This window comes from Oncorhynchus nerka, linkage group LG18 (assembly GCF_034236695.1).
Source record: "Oncorhynchus nerka isolate Pitt River linkage group LG18, Oner_Uvic_2.0, whole genome shotgun sequence".
Classification (NCBI taxonomy): domain Eukaryota; kingdom Metazoa; phylum Chordata; class Actinopteri; order Salmoniformes; family Salmonidae; genus Oncorhynchus; species Oncorhynchus nerka.
This window is the reverse complement of record NC_088413.1, coordinates 51,050,685-51,075,990: the sequence shown is the minus strand read 5'-3', so window position 1 is coordinate 51,075,990 and position 25,306 is coordinate 51,050,685. Positions and strand designations below refer to the sequence as shown.

The following is a 25,306-nucleotide window of genomic DNA, read 5'->3' as shown; positions in this document are numbered from 1 at the left end:
AGTTGACGTCTTTGTGGAAAAAAGTCATGTCCTGCAACCCTGTTATGCTCTCTTATTGAGATGCACACAATCTGTCTGTACCGCTCACTCCCTTTTCACCCAGTCAGCAGGCTGTAGGTTATTTTGTGTTGCCACCTTAGATGACCACTGATCCCCTACAGAGAGAGAGACCCAATGTCTGCTCTGTGTCTCTTACACAGACGTCACTCTGTAGTGCTTGTCTGTACCACCCGACTCCTACAATGCGGAACAAAAGACAGTCTCAGAAGGCGCTGTTCGTAGTCCGCTACTAACCATTATATGACCAGCTCTCTCAGGTGGCTCACATTTCTACCTGCAGAGAGCTGTTTCTGTGTGAACTTGAGCTCCACAGAGAAACATGCCATGTTTTGCTACAGAAGAGTAGAGGAAATGAAATGTCCTTCCAGCAACAGGGGGAATGGGGGAGAAACAATATTCTCACCTAAATCCCCCTCTCTCTCATTCCTCATGAAGCCCTTTCTCCTTCCGTCTAGCCTCCTATCCCTTTACCTCACTCACCTAATTATTTATCTTTTCTCCTTCCCGTTGGAACACGGCAGCGTTTCTCTCTCTTTCCCCCTCCGTCACTTTTACCTCAGACTTCACCCCTCTCCGTTGTTTTTGTCCTCTTCTACGAAAGTCCATCTGCATTGGTATTTATTTTCAGCAGGCAGAAATGGAATAAGAGCGCAGTTGCTTGGGCTGTAATGAGTTTGTCTGTGAGGCCGGCTCATGATACAGCCTGTAGCCATAGATGTCCGCGGCGATGCAGGATGAACAATGAAGTATCTCTTAGAGCTGTCCCCTCACTTCCCCTAGCCATTCGTCTTCAACACTGGCATTACACACACAGCCCTGGCCAGACACTAAGGTGCTGCTAATACCAACAACAGACTCATTAATGAACGCAGACCGACAGGAGGGGAATATTGAAATGGGGTGTGTGTGTTTTGGGAGGAACTTGGTTTGACCTGAGAAAGACGTTCATGGGGGGGGGGGGCGTTCTAATTGGTTTACAGTGATGGCCAATAATACACACGCATAGCTGCAGTGTTTTCATATTGAGTATAGTAGATGAGAGGATTGGGATTGTACCAGAGGAACATTGTGGTGTATAATGACCTGTACTAAGCAGATGGATCGTTAGCTGTGAGTTTTTAAATTTTCTTCCCTTTGTTCTGCAGCAGCTTAGATGAGCGGTTTAGAGAGAGGAGTGTCTTTTATCACAGTCTGATTTGAGGGGTTGAATAACGACCTGAAACACTACTGATTGCTTGCTTCCTGTGAGCACTGTCTGGTTCCTCACTCACACTGCTGATAATGTGAACTAACATGCATCCAGTCCGTCAGATGACCTCTTAAGGTATGACCCTAAAATGAAGGACAATTCTAACCACCGTATCTCACATAAGAGCCTCCCATTTCATTGCTCAAATCGCTCATTCCATCCTCCAGCCCCCAAAACGCCTGTCTGTCTTCATGTACTGCACCAGTCCTCACCGCTCTACTCATAATTCGTTGCTGCAATTTAGGTGGGTATGTATGGCAGCAAAGCAAGGTTTGTACACTACATGGCCAGAAGTATGTGACACCCTTTCAAATTAGTAGATTTGTCTATTTCAGACAAATCGAGCACACCGCCATGCAATCTCCATTGACAAACATTGGAAGTAGAATGGCCTTACTGAAGAGCTCAGTGACTTTCAACGTGGCACCGTCATACGATGCCACCTTTCCCACAAGTTAGTTCGTCAAATGTCTGCCCTGCTAGAGCTGCCCTTTCAACTGTAAGTGCTTTTATTGTGAAGTGATAACGCCTAGGAGCAACAACGGCACAACCATGAAGTGGTAGGCCACACAAGCTCACAGAATGTCACCGCCGTGTGACATTCAAAATCGTCTGTCCTCTGTTGCAACACTCACTACAGAGTTCCAAACTGCCTCTGGAAGCAACGTCAGCACAATAACTGTTTGTCGGGAGCTTCATGAAATTGGCTTCCGTGGCCAAGCAGCCTCACACAAGCCTAAGATGCGCAATGCCAAGCATCGGCTGGAATGGTGTAAAGGCCGCCGCCATTGGGCTCTGGAGCAGTGAAAAACGATCTCTGAAGTGATGAATCACTCTTCATCTGGCAGTGCGATGAACAAATCTGGGTTATTGGGATGCCAGGTGTATGCTACCTACCCCAAAGCATAGTGCCAACTGTAAAGTTTGGTGGAAGAGGAATAATGGTTTGTGGTTGTTTTTAATGGTTCGGGCTAGGCCCCTTAGTTCCAGTGAAGGGACATTTTAACGCTACAGCATACAATGATGCTACAGCATTCTAGACGATTCTGTGCTTCCAAATTTGTGGCAACAGTTTGGGGAAAGCCCTTTCCTGTTTCAGCATGACAATGCCCCAGTGCACAAAGCGATGTCCATACAGAAATGGTTTGTCGAGATCGTTGTGGAAGAACTTGACTGGCCTGCACAGAGCCCAGACCTCAACCATCAAACACCTTTGAGATGAATTGGAACGCCGACCTCGAACCAGGCCTAGTTGCCCAACATCAGTGCCTGACTTCACTAATACTCTTGTGACTGAATGGAAGTAAATCCCCGCAGCAATGTTTCAACATCTAGTGGAAAGCCTTCCCAGCAGAGTGGAAGCTGTTATGTCAGAAAAGGGGGGACCAACTCCCTATTAATGGACATCATTTGGAATGAAGTATTCGATGAGCAGGTGTCCACATACTTTTGGTCATGTAGTGTATGTTTGGGTGGTGGGGCCCCCCCAAACCCCCTGTTTGTCCCAAATTGCGACCCGTTTCCTATGTAGTGCACTACTTTCGACCAGAGCCCAGTAGTGCACTATATAGGGAATAGGGTGCCATTTTGGACCCATAACATGTCTGTCATAGTGAGGGGCCTGGAGCGTAGCTCTCGCTCCTGCTCCTCCTTCACCCGGCGGTCCACGCTGCACATGGCCATAATGTAGCCAAATTAGATCTGGCCGTTGCTGTCCCCCTGGTTAAACTCATATCATGACTCCTCAGCAACTGATTGGATTTGGAGAGGCTGGAGGAGATGCTATCCAACAGAGCAATCTGCAGCTAGACACTAAACCATGTTAACCAGACACTAAAGCGTGTCAGCTCAGCCAGCAAGAGAGCGGCCAGCAGGCGCTCGCGCACACACACACACACAGTCAGTCTCACACACATACACACTCCAGCCCCGCATATTTATTTGTTTGTTGTTTGGCTAGTACCGTTCCCCCATCTCCCCACAGACAGTGACAGGCATATCAAAGGTTGAAGGCTGAGAATACATCCACACCCTCTGGGTCTTAAGATTTATGAATGAGGACTGCTGATGTGATATGTGAAGAGGGAGATGTTTCATGCAGCAGCTAACAGCGATCTGCTCTGCAATGGATGAGGATTACATTTTATGAATTGCTGGGAGGAAAAAGAGTTTCCTATTTATTGAGAGCAGAGGATGAGAACAAGGTGCTATACAGGCCAGGGTCATGTTCATTAGGGCACGCAACAACAAACATTTTATGAGCTTTTCTTATTAGATAAGTCCATGTAGTCCCTCCTGTTTTTGGCCGTTTTTGTACCTAGTGAACACACTGTGGCCCTCAGTGATTGAGTGAACGGTAAGCTGGAGAAAACGTTGGAAAGATTGAGTGAATGTGAGAAGATGGAGTGGTCTAAAGTGGCGGGGGGCGGCTCCTGTCACTCTTCAAGGTTAATGATCGATGAGTCTTAGGCATCCAGCGACCTCTCTGCCTGCCCCACACAGGACACAATATGTTAGCAGATCCTGGATGAATGAAGGAGCCTTAGACACTGTATTCAGAGTTGCTTTTTAGAACATAATGAAAAAGATTATATGAACAGGGGGCGGAAACTGATCCTAGATCAGCACTCCTACTCTGAGATGCTTTTTGAATAGGGGGCCCTGAGAGAATGAGTATCAGACAAAGACGGCCTAAGATTTGACATTCATCGGGGATGCCAAGCTCCAGGCTCTCACTTAAAGTGTGACTGCATCCAATTGTCCTCTGCCATGTGCATGAATTACATGAACTTGAACACTATTTTTGAAAACGTTGACATTGACTAGACGGGGACACTCACCTTGTTGCTCTCTCCTCTTCCCCTCTCCTCCTCTCACCTATGTCCTCCTAGCTACGCCATCTTGGGAATGACGAGGTGCACATCGTGTGGTCGGAGCACTCCCGAGACTACAGGAGAGGCATCATCCCCACGGAGTTTGGAGACGTCCTCATCATCATCTACCCCATGAAGAACCACATGTACAGCATCCATATCCTCAAGAAGCCAGAGGTGGGTTCAGATCTGTCCCACATCCACCCGAAACTCCAATGTCTGTAGATGTTTTCTTCATCACATTAAACATTAAGGTATCCTAGATTCCATTTCCTGTCATTGCCCTTGAGCAAGGCACTTAATTAACTGTTAAATTGCTCCAGGGGCACTGCATCTTGACTGACCCTGGCTTCCAAACTCTCTCTGTGTTTCTCATGGGGGGTTGGGTTAAAAGCAAAAAAATACAAATGTCTTTGGTCTGAAAAATGACAATGGACAATAACAGCTATTCCTGCTGCAGTGTTCGATTTTTTTTATATATATATATATAATGTCTCGCGGCACTCCTGCTTCCTGCTCAGTTATGTCCGGACTAATCGGGTCAACAGGATTCTTAGAATTAAATTGTGGTATGGATATGGCTAGAAGATGGGTCTGTCCCTTCAGAGTCTGGGGAAATGTGGAAAGATGGCCAGATAAGGACAAAAAAGAGGTCTGGCTTTCATGAAAGTCAATTCTGGCACTGAAACGAAATCAGCCATAAAGTGCTTTTATGTTATTTTATCAAATGAACGTTGCATTCCCTGGGATCTGATAGATGAAGACCACTATTTACTGTTATTGGTTTATAAAGTTTCTTATATCGTTTTTGCTTTATCTAATCAATGGTAACTTCCATAGTTGTTTTCTCTTGCCCTGTCTTCGTCCCTCTTTCTCACTATATCCCATCCCCCCTCTAGGTCCCATTTTTCGGGCCGCTGTTTGATGGAGCCATAGTGGATGAGAAGATCCTTCCCACCATGGTCCGGGCTACAGCCCTCAATGCCAGCAGGGCTCTAAAATCCCTCATCCCCCTCTACCAGAACTTGTATCCTTCCCCATCTCTCTACCCTGACTCTGCCTACCCCAGCCGTCCAGCACACTGCCTGTAGGGGGGAGATAAAACCACAATACACTGCGTGATCTGTTACGCCTATCCTCGCCTGTGGCTAGTGCACGTTAACGTGTTTGTTGAGCTTGTAATTTTTCACTAGCAAGGGAAATCAGTAGTGTGTGTGTGTCAACTTGCTGTAGCGACGGGCAAAGGAAATAGGTTGACAGACAGACCAGCTCCTGACTGCACTGAGAGCTAAAGAGACTGCACTGCGTCTCTCTCGCTCGATAATTATCGATGTCTCATCCCCTTCTGCACTGTATTTTCAACATGTAGAGCTTCACATTCTGCTTGGTGCAAAGAGGTGACAGCATTTTTCTCCAATAGACCGCAGGAGCCTCTGATCATTGCCCATCGTCTCCTAACGATGATTCAGAGCAAATTTGCTTTTGAAATGGTTTGGTAGTGGTTTGGTAGTCTATTTTGCCTCCTCTACTTTGACTCACCCCAGTGTCAATATCATGGCTACTCTTAAAAACATTAATTTTACTTGATCCCTTTGAATGGCACATTTTTGGGGTGATTACGTAGCTTAATTTTTGCCCAATTGTTTCAATGTTTTCCAATAATGAAATGCTTCAGTAGCAGTTTCTTTCGCGTGGCCTCTCCTCTTTCTTCTCACTAATAACATGGCTTTTAAACTCAATCCATCACTAATAACATGGCTTTTAAACTCAGTCCATCACTAATAACATGGCTTTTAAACTCAGTCCATCACTAATAACATGGCTTTTAAACTCAGTCCATCACTAATGTTGATCCTTTTGAATAGTAGCATATTTTTGCCAAAAAGTTTCAATATTGTCCAATAATAATATCGCTGTAACAATGTATGTAATGTCAGCATGAACGTTAATGCTTCAGTATATTATACCTTGACTCAATAGGAAAAGCCTCCAGCAGTTTCTATGCCATGTAGAAATAAACTCAAATCTATAACCAAGTACCACTTTGCCCTCCAGTCCAGTTTGCTTCTAGGTACTGAAGTGAATGTGTAATTTCACCTATACTTTCTTCCCCATTTGTCATTTATTTTATTCCTCCCTGGAAAGTGCTACTATGTTGACCACTCAAGCTCGCATGCTTCAATCCCCACCTCTAAATATCTCAACCCTCTATCCCCTCTTTTCAAGCTCTCCTCTTTTCAAAAAAGGATAATACTGCTCGAAAACAAAGCAAAAAATAAGGGGGTGAAAAGCCATTCGCATCTGCCATGTCCTCGGAGCGAATGATTGTTTGGCTCGGCTTGAGACTGCTCGCAGCAATCTCACCCGTGTGTGTGGGGGGGGGGGCAGAGCAGGGCTCGATACTGGACTGGGCTATTGATTGGCGTGAGTTGCACCGGTCGATGGGCCTGACAGCCAGAATTACAGTAATCTGTCATTATCGACGGATGTCTTTCCAGACTATCTCTCTATCTGCCTCCAGACCCTCTTTGTTTTGTTTCTTTCCACTCTTTTTTAAAATTTTCTTTTTACTTCAGGTTTTCTTACTCTTTTGATGAAATGTGTGAGTGAGGGGGACAGAGAGATCTGGTCTTTCAGCAGGCAGCTAATTGTAGTCTGTGTAAGGGATGATTCATAGCGATGTTTTAAGCCTGTGTGTGTGTGCGCCCGCGGTTGCTGCTTTCGTGTTAAGGGAGATGTTCTCTAAATGCCTTCCACTGAGGGGCTTTTAGGGAGCACTGAGGCAGAAAAAATTGAGTGGCCCCACTGGACCAGCAACACTGTGACACTGAGCAGTACTTAGTTACCTGTTGATAGAGCAGCAGAGCACAGCCAGTAAACGGTCGGTGGGAGGGTGGGTGGGCGGGCTATTCTCTCCTTTCATTCCTCAACAGTAGGTGTACAATGGTTCTGCAACAACACCCCCCACACCACCACCTCTGACTGATGGTTCTTGTACAATGTGACCAAACAACATGATTGATTATGATGATTGTAATGGCGTTGTTAGTGAAATCCACTGGAGAAAAGGATTTCCTGTCTTCCTCTAAGGATGATTGGTTATTTTCCTGTGTTCTGGAATGAGTCCTTGTTTTGTTTTATGGAACAAATTTAGCGTTCAGTGCTGTAATTTTCCTTTTCGATTAGGAAACAGGGTGCGCGGATTGGAAATTGAAGACTCGACCGATATACTATTGAATAGTGGACTCATAGAATTACATATTGAGTCCCTATTTAATAATGTATGATCTCTGTGAGTGGACTTGAAATCAGGTCAAACTGTGTTACAGCAGCAAACTGGAGCTTGTAGTGATGGTGTGACGTAGGTTAGTTCCCCCACACTCCCCCTGGAGTGCAGCGGTGCCCAACCCCGGAGCGGCTAAGTGATCCTGTTCATAAAGGAGAACACTGGGTTCTTTATCTCCTCCAGAGGCTGCCCGCCTGCCGACCGCCTTGCTTTGTGAAACCACATCAAAAGAGCCTTTTCTCCTCTTATTCTTCTCCTCTTCGTCCTCTGCGTACCTTTTACTGAACGGAGCAGCGCCTTTTTGTTTGAGTTGTGGTTTCAGATGTTGCGAACACTCTCTGTCCGCCATCTATCCCTTTACCTCTTTTTTTCTCTCTCTCCTCTGCCTCTTCTCCCCTCCTCCTGCACGTGCCCGTCGACCCCGCTCTCCTCCACACTAAGTTTCAGTTCATGCTCTTGGCCCCGGGGCTCGTCCATCTGCCTCCACTCACTGATCCCTCATTTGCCATGACTGTGAAATCAGTGCTTGGAAGGGAAAAAATGGCCCCCTTTCTCTGCTGCTGGTCTTAATGTCTGGTGGACTCAAATAGCAGATAGCTGCTACAGTACCTGGCGTCAGGCAGCGCTGCGAATCATGGCACGTCATGGAGCTACTGGGCAAACGCAGCCAGAGAGAGGCTCAGGGTAACACAGGCAGCATAACCCAGGCCTCTATCCTATCGCAGATATCAGGCTTTTGTTGCTACATCGCTAAGAGTAATCCAAGGGTCATTCAAACAGCCAGTTTGGAGATCTGTTCTGTGGCAGTCTCTCACACACACACAAATGCACTCCCTCCCAGTGTGTTTGGGGGCAGTGTGATAAAATGCTTTTAGCGTACCGGCTTGGAAAGTTGTTAGCTCGCATTGCACAGGATAAGTTAACCATATGCCTGAGCGGCGCGGCAAACCATGTGACCACGCTGGTTGGTTAGTTTTTTGAATGTTTGGGTGTGATTAGAGCTAGGTTGACCTCTCTGGCCGTAGGGCCAGGGGCTCGACCATCTCCCCTCTAGACCACCTCTACAGCCGGTGGACCATGTGGTCTGTCCGAGGTAAGGCCCCTTGATAACGTTCAACAACACAGCCTCTGGTCTCCCTCTGTTTTTGCCTATCTGGTATGTGTGTTTAGGAGAATAGGGGACTGTCAAGCTGTTTGGAAGGCAGACTAAAATGTAACTGTGAGCCACGGCCATCTTCCATCTGTCAGTGGCCGATTGTGGAGCCGGGGAGACAATGTTGGTTGTGGAGGAGGAGGGGAGAGAGGAGAGTTGCTAAGCGGCTTCCCCATTGGCCCTGCCAGTCCAGTGGTTTGTGTGCGAGCCAGTGAGAGTATGACGGTAGGGACAGCCACACACACACACACACACACACACACACACACTGGATTCTGATTGGCAGCAATCACTGCCCTGCTGCTGGGGTCAGCATATGGTGGATCGTGATAGTGGTGGGATAGAGGGAGCGTTGGGTCAGTGCCTTCCTCCCTTTGCTCTGACTCTGCCTTTTCCAAAGGCAACCGAGCTGATGAAAGCTTTGGGCTTGGGCTCCTTTTGTCCCTTCACTCTCCCCCACACACAACCAGGCCCAGCCAAACGCCTAACGAGCAGCGCAGCCACACACAGCTAGCTCCCACAATGGGCCCCATTGTGTCCCAGTAGCACTGCGGCCTGCTGGACTGTGTGTGTGATGGGGGAGGCGGTTAGCTACTCGCTAATTGTTTCCTGTCGAAGTATAAAAGGGGGGAGTAAATAAAGAAACATAGGCGGGGTCACAACTAATCGCTTTCTCCCACTCCTCTTCTCCGGTTTTGTTTATTTTCTGACTGGCTTTGACCCTAGCTGCTCTGTCCTCCTGACCTCTGTGATGATGACTGGCTGCATGGAAATCTACTTATTTATTCATTTAGCACAGACAACATAATCTGTACACTAATTCAGATATATCTCTCGTACATTGTCAGCCAATTGAATTTAGATAAGAAGTAGATCTGGTTATCGATCTAATTGCATTCTAATGTGAAATTATATATCAAGATGCATCCATGAGCACATTATTATTTTCCTATGCATAATTATTTTCTTAATGCCGTACTATTTATACAGTTGATATCAGTCAGTGTTTATGGAACGTCTTCAACCTTGTTGTTTTATCTCCTAGTTAATCATTTTCTGGTTTTCCAGCTATGTTGTTGTGTTGTCTCTTTCGTGCCTCAGCATCAGAACTGTGCTCACACATAAGCTAGAGGCATAATGGGGATTGTTTTTATAAGAAGGTTTGTTCTTTCAGCCCCCCTCCTTGTTGGGGAAAGTGGGTAAACAAGCTAACCCCTCGGGGGGCTCGGAGGCACGGATGTGGAGAGCGGGCTCTCTGACAAGGTGTTTAGGATTCGCCGCAGGTTGGCTACAGGCGCCGAGATGAGGTGTGTGTGTGTGTGTTGGCCACGGGTCAGTTGCATGCTGTATGCTCGTAGATGAGCTGTCTGACTGGTAGCCCACAGCCTGAATCAATGCAAACTACCTGTGACCCATCTAGGCCCAAGACCACCAGCTGCCTGGATAAACACACTAGAACCACATCAGAACAGAACCAGTCTTCACCCAGAGCTGTTGTTGCTACTATAGAGCTGACTGTCCTAGATCATTATAAAGACGGGCTTTTTAAGAGCACACTTCTCCTCTTAGTTGCTTTCAATCCTCAACAACAAAAATAATTCAAAAGGTTAATGTGACTGCGTTGAGTCCTCACTGTTGCATCCTTTAGGAATGTGTTTTTAAACCAATAGAGAACTGCACTATAATAAGGAAATGTATCATCTGATCTATGGCTGTACAGTTCAAATTAATAGAATACATACATGTATTGGCTGTATAAAACGATTTATAACTGAGTCTCCTACATACAGAGCACAGTCCAGGGGGGAAAACAATTGACAGAAAAGCATGTAAACTGCCCCGCTTTCTGCAATTCATGAATCATAATTTCCAGGTACGTGCGTGTATATGCATTTGTTCATGCCCGGGATAACATTAACACTCCCTCTGTGCCTTTAAATGTTACATAATCAGGCACACGGCGCGAGCGGTGAGCACCGTCTCGCCATCGGACGGGGTGGAGCGAAAGGGGCAGAACGGGCGACAGATAAATCAGGGCTGCAGGTCAGGTCCGCGAGCAATATTTCACAGGCAGGCCAGGCCTCCAATTGGGTTTGGTAGGAGATTAATAGGAGTGGATCTGACTCCAGAGGGCCCCAGATCTATGTCTGTGTGGCCCCAGGCGGAGAAGCATTAGCTGGGCTATCTCTCCTCTCATCTGGTGGCTGGGGATGGAGCGAGGGGTGCATTGGCTGTAATGACAAGGAAGGGCTATGGCAGCCAGCCGCAGCTCCCTCCGTCCTCCTCCCAGTAATAAAATCACTGTTAGGGCTTCGATATCACAGCCATCAGATGGGGGAATAAACCGATTACCCTGCACTTCAGGGCACACACAGATTTCTGTAATCATAGTCTGTAAAAGTCCTCAAATTAAATTATTTCTGTGATGTTTTTTCTTTCTTTCTGCTCTATTCTCTCTACCATTGCCCTGTAGCGCAGAATAAAGCAGGTAGCTAATCGAACGCTGCCAGTCAGAATCACTGATGTTGGGCCCATTTCTGCTACCCCATATTATTATTTTTTTACCATCATTCAATTTGGTCATTCTGGTGCTGTGAGATAAGCAGTGGAGTCCTAGGATTCTTGTAGTCGCTGGTCCGATGACTAACGCTAGTCACGCAGGTGTCTGTGGTTATTTCAAAGTACCGGAGCTACGTCCAAAATGGCATACCCTATATAGTACACTACTTTTGACCAGAGCCCAGAGGAAATGTAGTGTCATTAACCCCGACCTTCACCAAAACCCTATTGTTGGGCCGTTTTACTGTTCGGGATGCTTCAGTCAATGAGCCTAATTGTCAGTCGATGTTGAATGTAGTAATGTGCGTTCTAAACTGGCTTGATGATCATGTCCATATTGTCTCTCCTATTGTAGTGGGGCCCCAGTGGCCTGGCTGGCACATTGCAGAGCTGTATTGAGGCAGTGTAGAGGGACAGTCACTGAGACATTGGGAAATGTGTCCTCTCTCTTTCTGTAGCTATGCTCTCGTCTCACAATAGAGCAGTGGGCTCTCCACATTCTGCATGCATTTTCTTTCTGAAGATGCCAGCAGTGCAACACCCCACTGAGGACTGTTAGGTTAAAATAATAGAGCTAGATGTGGTGTGAGAGGAGGAATGAGCAAGTGTACAATTTAAAAAGTCCTCTCTCAGCTGGTGTGTGTCTGACACCCTGTAGGTGTCAGTTCGGTCCCCTAGCTAGGCGTACACCTCTCCCCTCTCGGGTCCATACGGTTTGGAATAGTGCCGCGTTAAAACAATTCAATGTTAGCTATTTGACTCATTGGGCACGAAAGTCTGATATGTGCCCTCTGTACAGCTCATGCGTATTGTCTGCATTAACTGATGGGTCATTTCTCCCGACTCCTCTTCTTTTTACAGATGAAGTGTATTTTTTGGATTCTGCTTTTTTGTGTGTGAGCTCTGAGGTTTGTAGCAGGTCAGTGATGGGCCTGAGTTCTCTCTGTGTAGCAGGTCAGTGATGAGCCTGTTCTCTCTGTGTAGCAGGTCAGTGATGAGCCTGAGTTCTTTCTGTGTAGCAGGTCAGTGATGGGCCTGAGTTCTCTCTGTGTAGCAGGTCAGTGATGGGCCTGAGTTCTCTGTGTAGCAGGTCAGTGATGAGCCTGAGTTCTCTCTGTGTAGCAGGTCAGTGATGAGCCTGAGTTCTCTCTGTGTAGCAGGTCAGTGATGGGCCTGAGTTCTCTCTGTGTAGCAGGTCAGTGATTGGAGTGCTGCTCTGCTCTGCTCAGTGGAGAGACCGACGCTCTTGGCCCTGAATCTCCAAATGGAGTGGAGAGGAGAGCAGCGGCTTGTTTAGAGCAACACAGTGCTCTGGGGAGGCTGGCAGCTCTCTCCTCCTGGCACACTCACTCCTTCATAACAGAGGGGGAGGGAGGCAGGGCACAACAACAACAAAAAGTGATCAATTTGGAGGCTATCAGCAGCAGCATGTTCTGTGTGCTGAATTAACAACGCCAGGGAACTGTTCCTGTAGCCCCCCCACACACACACACACACACACACACACACACACACCCTCCTCCACGCGCGCGCACACACACTCTCCACCACTGATAATGTGCTAACAAGCTCGCTTCTGGTGTCTCTTCACTGGCAATTTGTCCTCTTTCCTCCGAGAGCCGGGAGTTGAGCGCGGTGACAATGACAAGCTCGGTAGGGGGGGGGGGTGCATTTTTCCCTTGTTGCCTTTTTGCCTTTCATCCACAGGGAAAATGAGTTTCTGGTGATACACAAAAGCCCCTTTCTTTTCCCCCTCTCTCCTCTCCTGCTCCACTCCCCTCTCGAGAGACTGGAAGGCTGGAGAGAGAACCATACACATTCTCTAAAGACACTTTTCTTCTTTAACAAGCTGTTAAAAGTAATGCCCATCAAATTCAATTACAGTATATTTGTAGCCGGCTAGGGCATGTTTGATGGTTGAAAGATGTGTAATGCAAAAATCTGTTTTTCTCTTCACCTCGTTGTTTTTTTTTTTTTAAGACACAAAAGAGCATCTCCAAGTCAACAGTGCAGAGGATTAGTTGTCGTGGTGACAGGGTGGCATTAGTGACGCAACACCAGGGTGAGTTGGCGGACACACGCAGAGCAGGGACAGGCGAAGAGGAGACAAGGAGGCTGAAATGATTACCATTAAATAACGCAGCAGTGTCGCTTCTATGGCTCGCTCCTCCTCTCAAAACTGAGGTCAGCCACAGCTACTGTTGTCCGACAATGCATGTTGGGCTACCTACATACAGGTCCCCCAACGCAGTACTTCACACTGTAACGTGTGTGCAGTGAATGAGGGTTATGTACAGTACTGATACTATACACTCAGACAGGCATGTGTCCTAAGAAACACAGGCTCTGCTACTGGGTTGGAACGTACTTCATACAGTAACCTGCCTGGGTGTCGTTGAATGAATCAGGATGATGCACTGATATCAAGACCCAATTGACACACACACACTATGTTTTTCATTTCATTGGAGTGGAACTGTAGAAAACCTGTTGACTTGATGAAGCACTGTGTTGCAGAATCTGCATTTTCCCTCCATCTCAGACATCCATCCAGAGTGGTGATTGGTTGTGTTGTTTTCCTCCCAGTGTTCATGTGCCCTAGTGTCAGAGTGACGTGTTGTGTTGGAGCCGCGTGGGGCGTCTTTCTCTCTTAAGTGGCATGAAGAGGTGAGGTGTTGACATCTCATCTGGTGGCTGCTGGCTGCATTAACTTGTCCCTTCATTATTATTGTGACACACACAGGCACTCACACAGAACACACACCATGCTCCAAGGCCTTCTCACAGCCCTGAGCGGCATCTTTGATAGCTTTAACTGTGAGCAGGAAGTGGGGTGCTGGGAAAAGGCAGGTGGCAGATCCACTGGAGTGCTGTCCTCCCCCTGCTGTGCAGCCTATCACACTTTACCATGTTAGATGTCAAACTGTGTGTGTGTTACCGTTTAACAATGTTTTGCTGCTGTTCCTTGTGTCAGCGTTTGCCAGGTGGCTCCTCACCCTGCGCAGTGAAACACTCGGCTGCTCCCAAAATATCCTCTCCCCTTCCTCACTCCAGCAGGAGAAGGTCCTCACCCTTTCTGTCTCTCTCTGTCACATGCCCTCTCTCTCCCATGTTCTCTCTTTCTCTCTGGTTGTCTTTACCTCCCTCTCTCTCCACTTCTCTCTAGCCCCTCTGCCTGCCATATTCATGTGGGAAAGCCATATGCAACATCCTAACTAATCCAATCTTATCCATTAACAGAATATCATCATTTTTACCTAACTGGATAATAGAGACAGTAAAAAGGCCACTGTTGCCAAATGTCATGATATTGAAAAGCCGATGTTGGGTTCCTAACACACTTTTGATAGTATGGGTTGGACGGAGATGGTTGTGTCTTTCGTCTCATTTTACCTTGGAGCTTCTAATGGCAGTGGATGGTTGTCATTATGACCAGAGAGTCTCTGATTAGGGAGACTTATTTGGTTCACACACACGGGAAGAGAGGGGGAGATTTGATCACAACTCTGTCGAATAAGTATGTGGGTACAATGCTGCACAGGTAATGCAGTCCCGAAGGGCATTATTGCCAACCTCGTTATGTTTTCCTCCTGGTCAGTTTCACATTTTCTATAAGATTGTACCTCCCTTTTGAGAGAGAGGTCCTGTGCCCTAATGTCTTCCATACTGAATGACATTTCACCCTTGACCTGTGGACCAGCTACGAGGAGAGAGCCCGTTACCTGGAGACCATCGTCCAGCACCACCTGGAGCCAACCACCTTCGAGGACTACGCAGCGAGGGTCTTCTGCCCCGCCCCCTACCACCACCACCTCTCAGACCCCGGTATGCCACTCTCTCTACTCGGTCTGTAGCCCATCACAGTCCATCTTTCATATACTGCAACCAGTGGTGGAAAAAGTACCCAAATGTCATACTGCAGTAAAAGTAAAGATACCTTAATAGAAAATGACTGAAGTAAAAGTGAGTCACCCAGTAAAATACTACTTGAATAAAAGTCTTAAAGTATTTGGTTTTGAATATGCTTAAGCATCAAAAGTGAAAGTATAAATAATTTTCGATTACGTATATTAAGCGAACCAGTCGGCATAATTTCCGTGTTTTTTTTGTTTTATTTTACGGATAGCCAGGGACACTCTCCAACACTCAGACATAATTTACAAGTGTGTGAATTGTACCATTTTCCTGTCCTCCTAAGCATTCAAAATGTAACGAGTACTTTTGGGTTGTCAGGGAAAATGTATGGAGTAAAAAGTACATTATTTTTTTTTGGAATGTAGTGAAGTAAAAGTTGTGAAAAATATACATATTAAAGTGTTTTTACTTAAGTACTCTTGTAATCTCAGTTAGCAGTAGAGAAGTTTGGCCTGTTTGAGAAATGATCCGCAAATTCGTCTGTGTAGTTATGAGTTAGGAGGTATTGGCGTTAAAAACCTCCTTCACTTACTGCAATAACCTTCACCGCACTAGTTCTGTCGATGCACCTGTCATTTCTTTCTGTATTCTTGTAACAATGCACACTGTGTTTCCCCTGGATAGACCCCCCCCCACACACACACACACGCATATGGAGCAGTTAGCTACGTCTCACACCCCTCCATAGCGTAGTGCTCTCTCTCCCTCCCCAGTTAGGGCCCCTCATGGAGTGATAAGTGCTCTGCCAGGACCTGGGCTTGTTTGGCTGACACACCTGGTCTCATGGTCCAACATCACATTGATTCTCTCTCCAGCTTCATTGTCTCTGCTCTGTGGCGACAGGCTACATCACATTGATTCTCTCTCCAGCTTCATTGTCTCTGCTCTGTGGCGACAGGCTCCAGCTTCATTGTCTCTGCTCTGTGGCGACAGGCTACATCACATTGATTCTCTCTCCAGCTTCATTGTCTCTGCTCTGTGGCGACAGGCTACATCACATTGATTCTCTCTCCAGCTTCATTGTCTCTGCTCTGTGGCGACAGGCTACATCACATTGATTCTCTCTCCAGCTTCATTGTCTCTGCTCTGTGGCGACAGGCTACATCACATTGATTCTCTCTCCAGCTTCATTGTCTCTGCTCTGTGGCGACAGGCTACATCACATGCATGCCGGAAATGAAAGGGTCAGTCACCCGGAAGACTTGTCCTTATATCCAATCTTAAAGGAGAGCATTCTACTGTGACACAGAGCAGTTCTCTCTGTCCTCTTCTTTCTAATGTTAGTCACAGATGTAAGAAGGTGTGTGCTTATTAAAAGCAGTAGCTTACATTAAGAGAGTAAAATAAATACAATCTAGAATTTTTTCAAAAATCCCTAAAGATTTTCAATCTGTCCATGACGTTGCTTTTTGACAGTTTGAATTTGTGACCCTTTCATTTGTAAAAAGATGCATGTGTATTGTACATGGTTTTTGTTCCGCACAGTGAGAAACATAAGCATGTTTTGTGGCTGAAAAATACCCCAATAATATTATGGTAATGTAATTATGTCATTGACCTGTGCTTCAGCAAACATTAGCCTCCTAGTACAGAATGTGATGAGTATCTTTCAGCCCTAAAACCTTGCCTTAATTCTTGCCTTTGTGTTGATAACACCAGTCCACGATGGACTCTGTTCCTCTTAACCCCAAATGATCATATTTCTGTTTTGTTTCTTTGTTTTTTTATTTTTTTTCTCCCTTTTTTCCATTTTTTTTGTTTTGTTTTTTTTCCCTTTATGTTTCCCCCTTTAGATCATAATCTATCACTTGTGTATATCTAAAGGTAAGACTCCTGGAAACCCCCGCTCCCTTCTGATTCACGTGTAACAATGTTATGAGCACCCATACCTATCTGTCTCTCTCTCTCCACTGACCAAATCTGCTGATTTCAATCGTTCCCCGTTTCTTGTTTCTTCTCCATCATGTTGTCAGATGAGTGTCTTAACTTTAACGTTGAACCTCAGACCTTGCATGCTTCCACCATAACAGGCCTTTTCTCACGTTGTCCTCTGTTCCTCATCACTCCCACTCTGAATCCTGTGTTTGATTCTAACCACCATCTTCCTCTGTGTGTTCCTGAGCATGAATTTACTGGAGCTCTGCTTCTTTACCTCTTTACATGTGTTCAGTAAATGTTAGGCAGTCAAGTCTGTTTTATGAGCCCAGTCAGAGCACAGTACAGTTGCTCTCTTTACTCATGGACTGACAGACGCACACACGTTATGTAGCCATTGAAGATGGCTGGCCCTGAAGATCAATATTTAAACAGCATAAACGTTGGTAAGTAAGTGTAATCATTGCATTAATGCGCCAGTCAAACGTGTGTGTGTTTGATGATGTTTAGGTGGTGCTTCTGCTGTCTTTGTTCTCTGTGCACCTTCTATTGATTCCCCCTCTGCTCACACCTCTTATCTTTTCTCTCTCCTGTGGTCTTTGTCTTCTTCTTTTTGCGTTTTTCCAATCCTTTCCTTGCTTGCTCTACCCCGCTGTACCGCTCCTTCCCTGCCTACTCCTTCAAACTGCTTCATTACTTCCTCTTCCCTTTTCCTCTCCTTACCCATTTTCCAATTCACCTCTACTGACCTCCGTTGTCCTGTTGTCTCCTCTTCTACTTTCTTCTCCTCCCCTCTCTCCCCTGTGGCTTTGTGGCTTCTCTTCATCTTCCCCACCAAAGAGAGCTTGATATTTCTGCTCCTTCCCAAAACTCCAGTAGAAAACATTGGGCTCGGCAAGGTAAAGGGCAAAGGCTTGAAACGGAAGGTCTTTCATGCTAGCTGTGAATGGTACGCTGAAACATGAACACGGCAAAGTACCTTTTTTTCTTGTTCCTTCTTACCCTGTTTCCTTCTTCTTTAGTGTCCTGTGCATTGTTCTCTGACGGTCTAGGTGTCATATCCCTGTGTTTTAATATTACCACCATAGTTGTTTGGATTCATTTCATGCACATTGATGCTTTGATTAATCACGGTTAAAAAAGAGCTGACTGTATTCTCTGTATAATACAGTCACTAAAACACAAGTCAAAACAATGATTTTAAAAGAGATATAACACCTCTACCACTATAGTAGAAATTGAAGTGCATGTACTGACTTTCCCCTCGCTTTCCTTAGACTAAGGCTAATATGAGCTGGGGACTAACCCCAGAAAGGCAGGGTGTAGACTGGAGGAGTAAGATCCAGTAGTATTGGGGGGGGGGGGGGGCCTTCAGCATTGCTGTTTTATTATTGAATGTAGTGGGTTGGCTGGGCAGGACTCTAATACCTGTGCTCTCCTTCCCTCCCTCTGTTTCTTCCCCTATCCTTCATCCCTCCCTCTCTCCTTCCACAGGCTCATGCCTCGAGAGTCAGGAGGGAGAAAGTCCAGCAGCAGTGCAACTAGACGGGGCCGACCAGTTAGCCTCGCCAATGTCCCCTCGTACTAGCAAGAGCCGCATGTCCATGAAGCTCCGACGCTCCTCCGGCTCGGCCAATAAGACCTGATCGGACTTTCCCTCCGCTGATCGTCCTCCATGCAACGCCCTGCATGAGGTCACAGCCTTCAGACAAACCGACTGACTCTCTGTACTGTATAGCTAGGACTGCACTGCAACTACCAGCCTTTACCTGCTAACAGTGCTGCATCGCATGTTATGTACCCCCACTATATGGACATGGACACGCCTGCCCTGCAGGGTCAGAATCAGCATCAACCCTACTGCCACCACCCTTCCAAGATGCAGGATAAGGCCTTCAACAGAGCCAGACCCTCAGGGGCCAGCCCAGGGTTCCCCAGGACTCAGCTTGTGGTAGCAGGGCCTCCAACAGAATAAACAAGTCCCCTGGGCAAGGTTAGCTAACTATGCTCACTACCACCTCAACTTTACACAAAATATAATATACTTAGATATATAAAAGAAGCAGCATCGGTTGGTTTTGTACAGAATGCATAAAGGCAACATGAGAGATGTGTGTTCATTGTAAGTAGCATTGTTGATGGTTGAAATCACTTGATATTAGACTGAGATGATGAACTATAGTGTGGTCTTTCTCTGCTGTTGTAGCTGAGCAGAGTGGCTAATATCCTGTCCTCCCTGCTCTCTGGGCACCTGACTCTGCACCCACTAGGAAAGGGATTGTAAGAGTTTGTAAGAAAGAACAAAGAAACACAAAGTAAGAAAAGCTAATTTGTCATATTTGGTCACTGTGTCCACCGTGAGACAAATGTATATATATATTTGTACTATATTCTGTATATACAGGAGTTTTCACTTTCTTTATGCTTGGACTGAAGCAATGTCAGCCAGTGTTCAAAGATGAGATGAACGTTTTGAAGTTGGAAAAGTTTGTTTCTAGAATTCTGACGTGGAAATTGTTTAGTTAAAGTGAAGCACTTACATTTTGGTTTTGGTTTTCACGCTAAACGTGCGACTGAGTTCACACTACTGTTGTTCTTTTGAGGGTCACGTATTTTTTTTAATCGAGATTGTAAAATTGTTTTTCACCTGATAAAGAATGTTACTGATGATTTAGTTTTGTTCATATACAATGTGTTGTATTGAACCAGCCCTTTTTTCACTTATGATGACTATATTATATATATGAGAATACATATTTAAGGTGTGTAGTGTTGAGGACCATACCTGGTCTGTGTACAGATTTGAATATAGCTGCCAAAAAAAAAACTAGATGTCTTATTAACTTTAAGATACGTAGACCAACGGTTGGATGTGTGATCAGATCTTCTGCTTGTGTTTCATATAAGAGGTCTTCTGCCTCGGACGTCATCACAAAGCTTGCCTGCTGAAGTTGGCCTATACAACACTGTACTGTAGCTTTGTCCACAGCTAGAAAAAGCTCATTGCTGTTAAGGTTTGTGTGTCTGTCTGTGCAACAACACAAATGAAAGAGGACCATCTCCTATGATATGGAGACATTCCCTCCTGTAAAGTATTGGTATTAACACAGTATGTACTGTATAGGAGCTTAAACAACCATATACCATTTCTTCACTGTCCAGCTCGCCAATAATCACCTAAATTAAATCTAGACAGTCAGGAAGTATCGAAACAATTAGCAAGACTGTTGTCTATTTTTTGCAAATTTGGACTTCGAGGGAATATAAAACATTTTCAGTGTGGCCCTCTGGACCTCGTTGAAGAACGAATGCCGTCCCTGGGGCAAAATGAGTTTGACACCACTGTTATTTATTTGGGTTCTTCTGAAACTCCAGCTAGGGTCTCTGCAGGTGGGCTTCAGAGCAAGCTAATGGGCTATTTGTCGTGAACACTTCTCTTACTGTCCCCTTCATGTATTGTAGCAGGTCTTCATCAGGGTCTTCCACCCTGGCCTGCTTCTCCAACAACACCTGTACCTGGGTCGTTCTTGAGTTACGATGGCGTTTGGGGGGGGGGGGGGGGTAATTTTTTATATTTTTTTATTTACATGTATTTGGGTACATCTTCCTGTCTAAATCAGCTAATATGGCAGCTTAATGACTTTAAATCATGTTTACCATTATGATAGCATTGTGCCACCTGTAGGAGTAGTAACACTGAGACATTTTAGGTTGAGGATTTTCTTGTAAAGTCATTAAAAATATAAATAATTTACTAAAGTGATATGATTACTAATTTTGCTCACAATGTAATTTCCCTTCATTTAAATTGAGTAACACCTGTTGGATTTAAACACCAAATGATCAATGAAATCCTCAAATGTATGACGTACTTAAAGGGTGTGATTAGCTAAACATTTTCTTTAATACAGACCCCTCCCTGATAAGTTTGCCACTGGAGGGAATGCTCAAGGTCCTTGTATATCTTTGCAATGAGTGATTTTCAAGGCGGTAACACCAATGACATAAAACTGATGGACAGTTTCTTTTTAAATAGCCTGTTTTTATTGATCTATACCCGGGATGGGCAACTCCAGTCCTCGGGGGCCTGATTGGTGTCACACTTTTGCCCCCACCCCTAACTCCATTAATCAAAGAATCATGATCTTCAGTTTAGAATGCAATTAGTTTAATCAGATGTTAGATATAGGGATGGGGGGAAAAGTGTGACAGCACTCCAGCCCCCGAGGACTGGAGTTGCCTATCCCTGATCTATACAATCTATTAAATACTTTTGTTCACTATCTAGTATTCAAAATAATCGATCACTAAATCCCCAAAACATGTCAATACAACTCTACATCACTACTGGAAAAAGCCCATTTGCTTATCATTAGTACTTTAAACAATGCATAAACATAACGTTTTGCAGTATAAAGGACTTACATTGTTTTAGTATTGATAAACTGTTCCCTATAAACAAAAACATGTATGATGTGTAACTTTTTGTCATTTTAAAGTGTGTTTCGTGGTTGCGAAGGCAAGGGAGGCAAATCCCACTGCAATTCAAGAACGACCCACCCCTTTGTCACTCCAGTTGCCAACTGTGTCCAACTTTACGGCACTAACAGAGCAAACACTGCAGTTTTATCTTTGAATACTGCTATTATTTTTTGTTATACTTTATCGTTATTTGCTTTCAGCTATAGGTTCTCTGCTAGAGAGGAAAGGGATTGTAAATATATTTTTTTTACCTTTTTGGTTGTAATATCTTTTAAAAACTGCTGCCATGTCTAAGGTCAAATCCATGTTATTTTTGTGTTACGTTTGAATATATGAGCTTGAAGTCCGTTCCGATACTTATTATTATTATAAGATGACCAAGGATGAGAACTAAAAACTTGCCAGAGAGAGTGAGGAAATCATGCTGCATCCTTACTTAAAGCTGAGGAGATTGGATAAGATTGGTTTGCTCTCTCCCTACACTCAGACGGGACTGAAACGTGTACATACTGTAAAGTTTTTAAAAAATGACTTGCTCATTTATGGAGTTATACTGTATGTTACTACTGACCAAATACTGCATGATGCCAGTAAGCCTACTAACTGCATGTGTTGGTATAACATCTACACACACACGCGCGCACACACAATCACACAAAATGAAATGGTATTGGCATACTTGTATCTATACGTTTGTAATGGCTGTCCAGAAAGAGAGTGGGTGTGCAATGGAATTTGACAATAAAAAGTATTCTTACCACCTGCTTGTTATTGGAATAGCTCTTGTGAAAATCTCATCAAATACTGTATAGTAGCCATCATTAGTATGCACACAGACTTGTGTTTATTGACAATCAAAGTACGTATTTTTTTCTCCATGTTCCCTAGGCTACATATCAAAATACAATGTAATTGTAACCATCGTCACCATGAAGGAATTTATTGAGCAATTACATTTTATAGAATAAATACACTTTTAAACTCACTAAAACAGTTTTATACTCTAACAGGTAAGCTTGATTTTCTGTAGGAAAATACATCTTGATAGCCTTGCTGGTTTAGAAATCAATTCCACAACTATACTGAACAAGCACATTCAATTTCCATAGGAACTACATTAACATAAAGGTGGTGAGGTCTGGTACTCTTCAGATGGCCCATTCACAGGATCAACCTCTTATTTTCATTACATGCTTAAAATGACAGCTCTTGACTATTTAAAACATTTTATATACCCATTTTCACTGTTAAATGTTTCAACAATCATTACACTGTAAATCAATCAATAATGTACATTAGTGAATATAGGCCAAAAGCAAGTGTTAAAATGTGGTCCTAGTGGGCTGTAGGCTCATCTGTCATTGCAAACAAACAAAAAAATACTATCTTGTGATGAAAATAGGCTAATGTTTTTGACCTGATCAGGTAGTATAATAAGTTACAATACAATCACATGTAGTACAAAGAAAATGCATTCATACTTTCATATGTAGTAATGAATGAATCCACTTGTTGCTCATGGGTTACAGTGTTACAGTAGACTAGGCTACTAGCAGCCGGGCCGGACTGCCATCTGTAGCAGCATCACCTGTCGGTTCTCTGTAGGGTGAGACTTGTTGATATGCCTCGTGAGCCCAGGAGAACTGAAGAAGGTAGAGGGGCAGTGCTTACAGGTGAATATCTGTTGATCTCCCTGTGTGAGGTCTGGTCTTATTAATTCTGGTCTACCCGCAATCTTCCCTGGATTCATTAGAATGTCGTCTCTCATTGCATGCCAAACTCTGTGCTTGTCCCGAATTTCAGCGGATGGGAAATGGGCACCACACAAGTGACAGGGAAACGTGATTTGCCCACTCTCTATCTGGTTATATGGCGAGACTTTGATTGTCTCGTGCGCTGCAAGATGTTTCCTCAGATACGCTTGTCTTCGGAACTTCTTGCTGCAATAGCGACATTCGTAAATCTCCTCAACTGTCCCGGAGTTCTGTAAGAAGGGAGAGGCAACGTCAGTCTCCGGACAATGCATTGTGCTTGAGCTGTCACCCGCTCTGATGTGCAGGTCAATGCTTTTCTCTGTGACCCGGTAGCGCGGATCGAAGGGCGGCGGGCTCTCCTGTGCCCTTCTGAGTACCTGCTCTTGTCTGTGGGAGCTGTCCACCGTGATGGACCGCTGACAAATGGAGCTGTCCGGAGAGACGTGGTGCTGATTGTTAACTCTCAACTCGCTCGCATTCTCTTTCCCTTCCACGGATGTCCTCTCGTGCAACTGTGCCTCTGGTTGTGACTTTTTTGCGCTCTGTGCCTCTCCGTTGGTAACCGGACGAGGCTTATGCCACCTGCGATGAGAGGCCAGGTTGGCAGGACAGCTGAAAACTTTGTCGCACTCGGGACAGCGGTACTCTATGCGCACAATCCTGGAGCACTTGTGTTGCGCGAGGGAGAAAGGGTCAGGATATTCCTCTTTGCAGAGCTGGCAGATGAATTCTCCCAACGGTTTCTTATTACCAGAAGATGCTGTTGCTGCTTTAAATTCAGGGGTCTCCTTCTTAATTCTCAGCCCAAGCACTGGTGAGGTGGAGATTTCATCCTCTAAACTGAGCTTCCTGATCACTTTTGGCTTTTTGGATGTTGGCTTGGTCTTTCGCTCCGGCTCCATGTACGTGCGTTTCATAGCATGATGGAGAGATGGGTAGAGGTGCACAGGTGGGTCGAATTTCATATCAGAGTGTCCAAAGGGCGCGTGATTTAGTAGAAGTCTCTCTATTGAGGACACGGGCGTGCTCATCGCGAACGTCTCTGTCACGGTTGGTGAACTCATACACCGGTCGAAGAAAGATTTTTCCAGCTCGGTGCCAACTGGTTTTATCGGGCTATAGGAGAGGTCAGCCCGGCCAGGAGACCCGTCATGGTCCGATTCAGTGAGGGGATAGTGTAGGGGGTATTTCCCAAAGTCCTCCCTGATCTCCACCTTGCCTGCGCTCTCCGGCAGCTGAACCTGATCCGCTTCAGCCGGGTCGCTGGTCCATGGCTCTCCAAATGTACCATCCTCGGATAACAGCACAATTGGGCACGCATTTGGCACCCCAGTTCGCTCCTCCGGTGTATGCACAGGCATGTCCACTTTTGGCAGTTCGTTGTCATTACGAGTTCTGTAAGAAGCCGCTGAGCCGCGTTTATTCCTCTTCACTAAAAATCCTCTGGGCATCTTAACGCTGGAACGGAACGGTTCCCGGGTCAACTTTGAAGTGCCGTTACTGGTGAAGGAGCGCTCGCGGTCGCTTTCTGATAGGCGCGCGGGCGAGGTGACTACTGACAGGTGGAAGGGACGGAGGACACTGCCACATCGATGAGCGTGGCTTGTTTTTTATCTTTGGGGTCGCCTTCTCTTTTTTTGTGAAGTCACCGTTTGTGGCCAAGCCCTGTCCAATCAGCACGGACAGTGGAGTGGGCGACGCTCGAGCGTTTAAGAGACGATCCAGTTACAAAGACATTACTAATGTGGAGTGGATTATTATAAATCAGTTACACACTTAACATTGTATCATCCCATTGGTTTACCATGTTCTTCTTAATAACCCATCAATAACGTTACAACTTGTCTAGTGATTCACGATTTGCAAGATCGAATCAGAAGATGTCCTAAAACCTTAAATGTTACGCTATCCATATTACATTACTAATGTCAATGTATAAGAATAAAAAAAAACTGACCATGCAATTACGATATGTTTTGTGATTTTTCAATGTTTTCTCTGTGATACAGAGATGCGTAATACTATATACTATCTCGTAGACAGTCAAGTTTCTGCAAATACATTAATTAATGTCCTTTATGGACAGCATGTGTTTAATAA

At 45.2% G+C, this 25,306-nt stretch overlaps 2 protein-coding genes across 2 annotated transcripts in view; one reads left to right on the top strand and one right to left on the bottom strand.

Annotated features, from left to right (window-relative positions):
* LOC115146051 (ral GTPase-activating protein subunit alpha-1-like) overlaps positions 1 to 22,212 on the top strand; it is a 76,773-nt gene extending 54,561 nt beyond the window's left edge. The window contains 4 exon segments of the mRNA XM_065004163.1: positions 4,201 to 4,359; positions 5,082 to 5,209; positions 14,881 to 15,005; positions 18,465 to 22,212. Of these exon segments, the coding sequence (XP_064860235.1) occupies positions 4,201 to 4,359; positions 5,082 to 5,209; positions 14,881 to 15,005; positions 18,465 to 18,616 (564 nt within the window). The 3' untranslated portion in view covers positions 18,617 to 22,212.
* A 164-nt stretch (positions 22,213 to 22,376) lies between these two features.
* LOC115146052 (insulinoma-associated protein 2-like) lies at positions 22,377 to 24,798 on the bottom strand. The gene has a single exon (XM_029687824.2). The coding sequence runs from the start codon at positions 24,655 to 24,657 to the stop codon at positions 23,002 to 23,004; it is 1,656 nt and encodes a 551-aa protein (XP_029543684.2). The 5' UTR covers positions 24,658 to 24,798; the 3' UTR covers positions 22,377 to 23,001.
* Between the last annotated feature and the right edge of the window lie 508 nt (positions 24,799 to 25,306).

What these genes read in the sequence shown, in the direction of transcription:
- LOC115146052 (XM_029687824.2), bottom strand. Translation starts at nt 24,657, where the DNA reads ATGCCCAGAGGATTTTTAGTGAAGAGGAATAAACGCGGCTCAGCGGCT.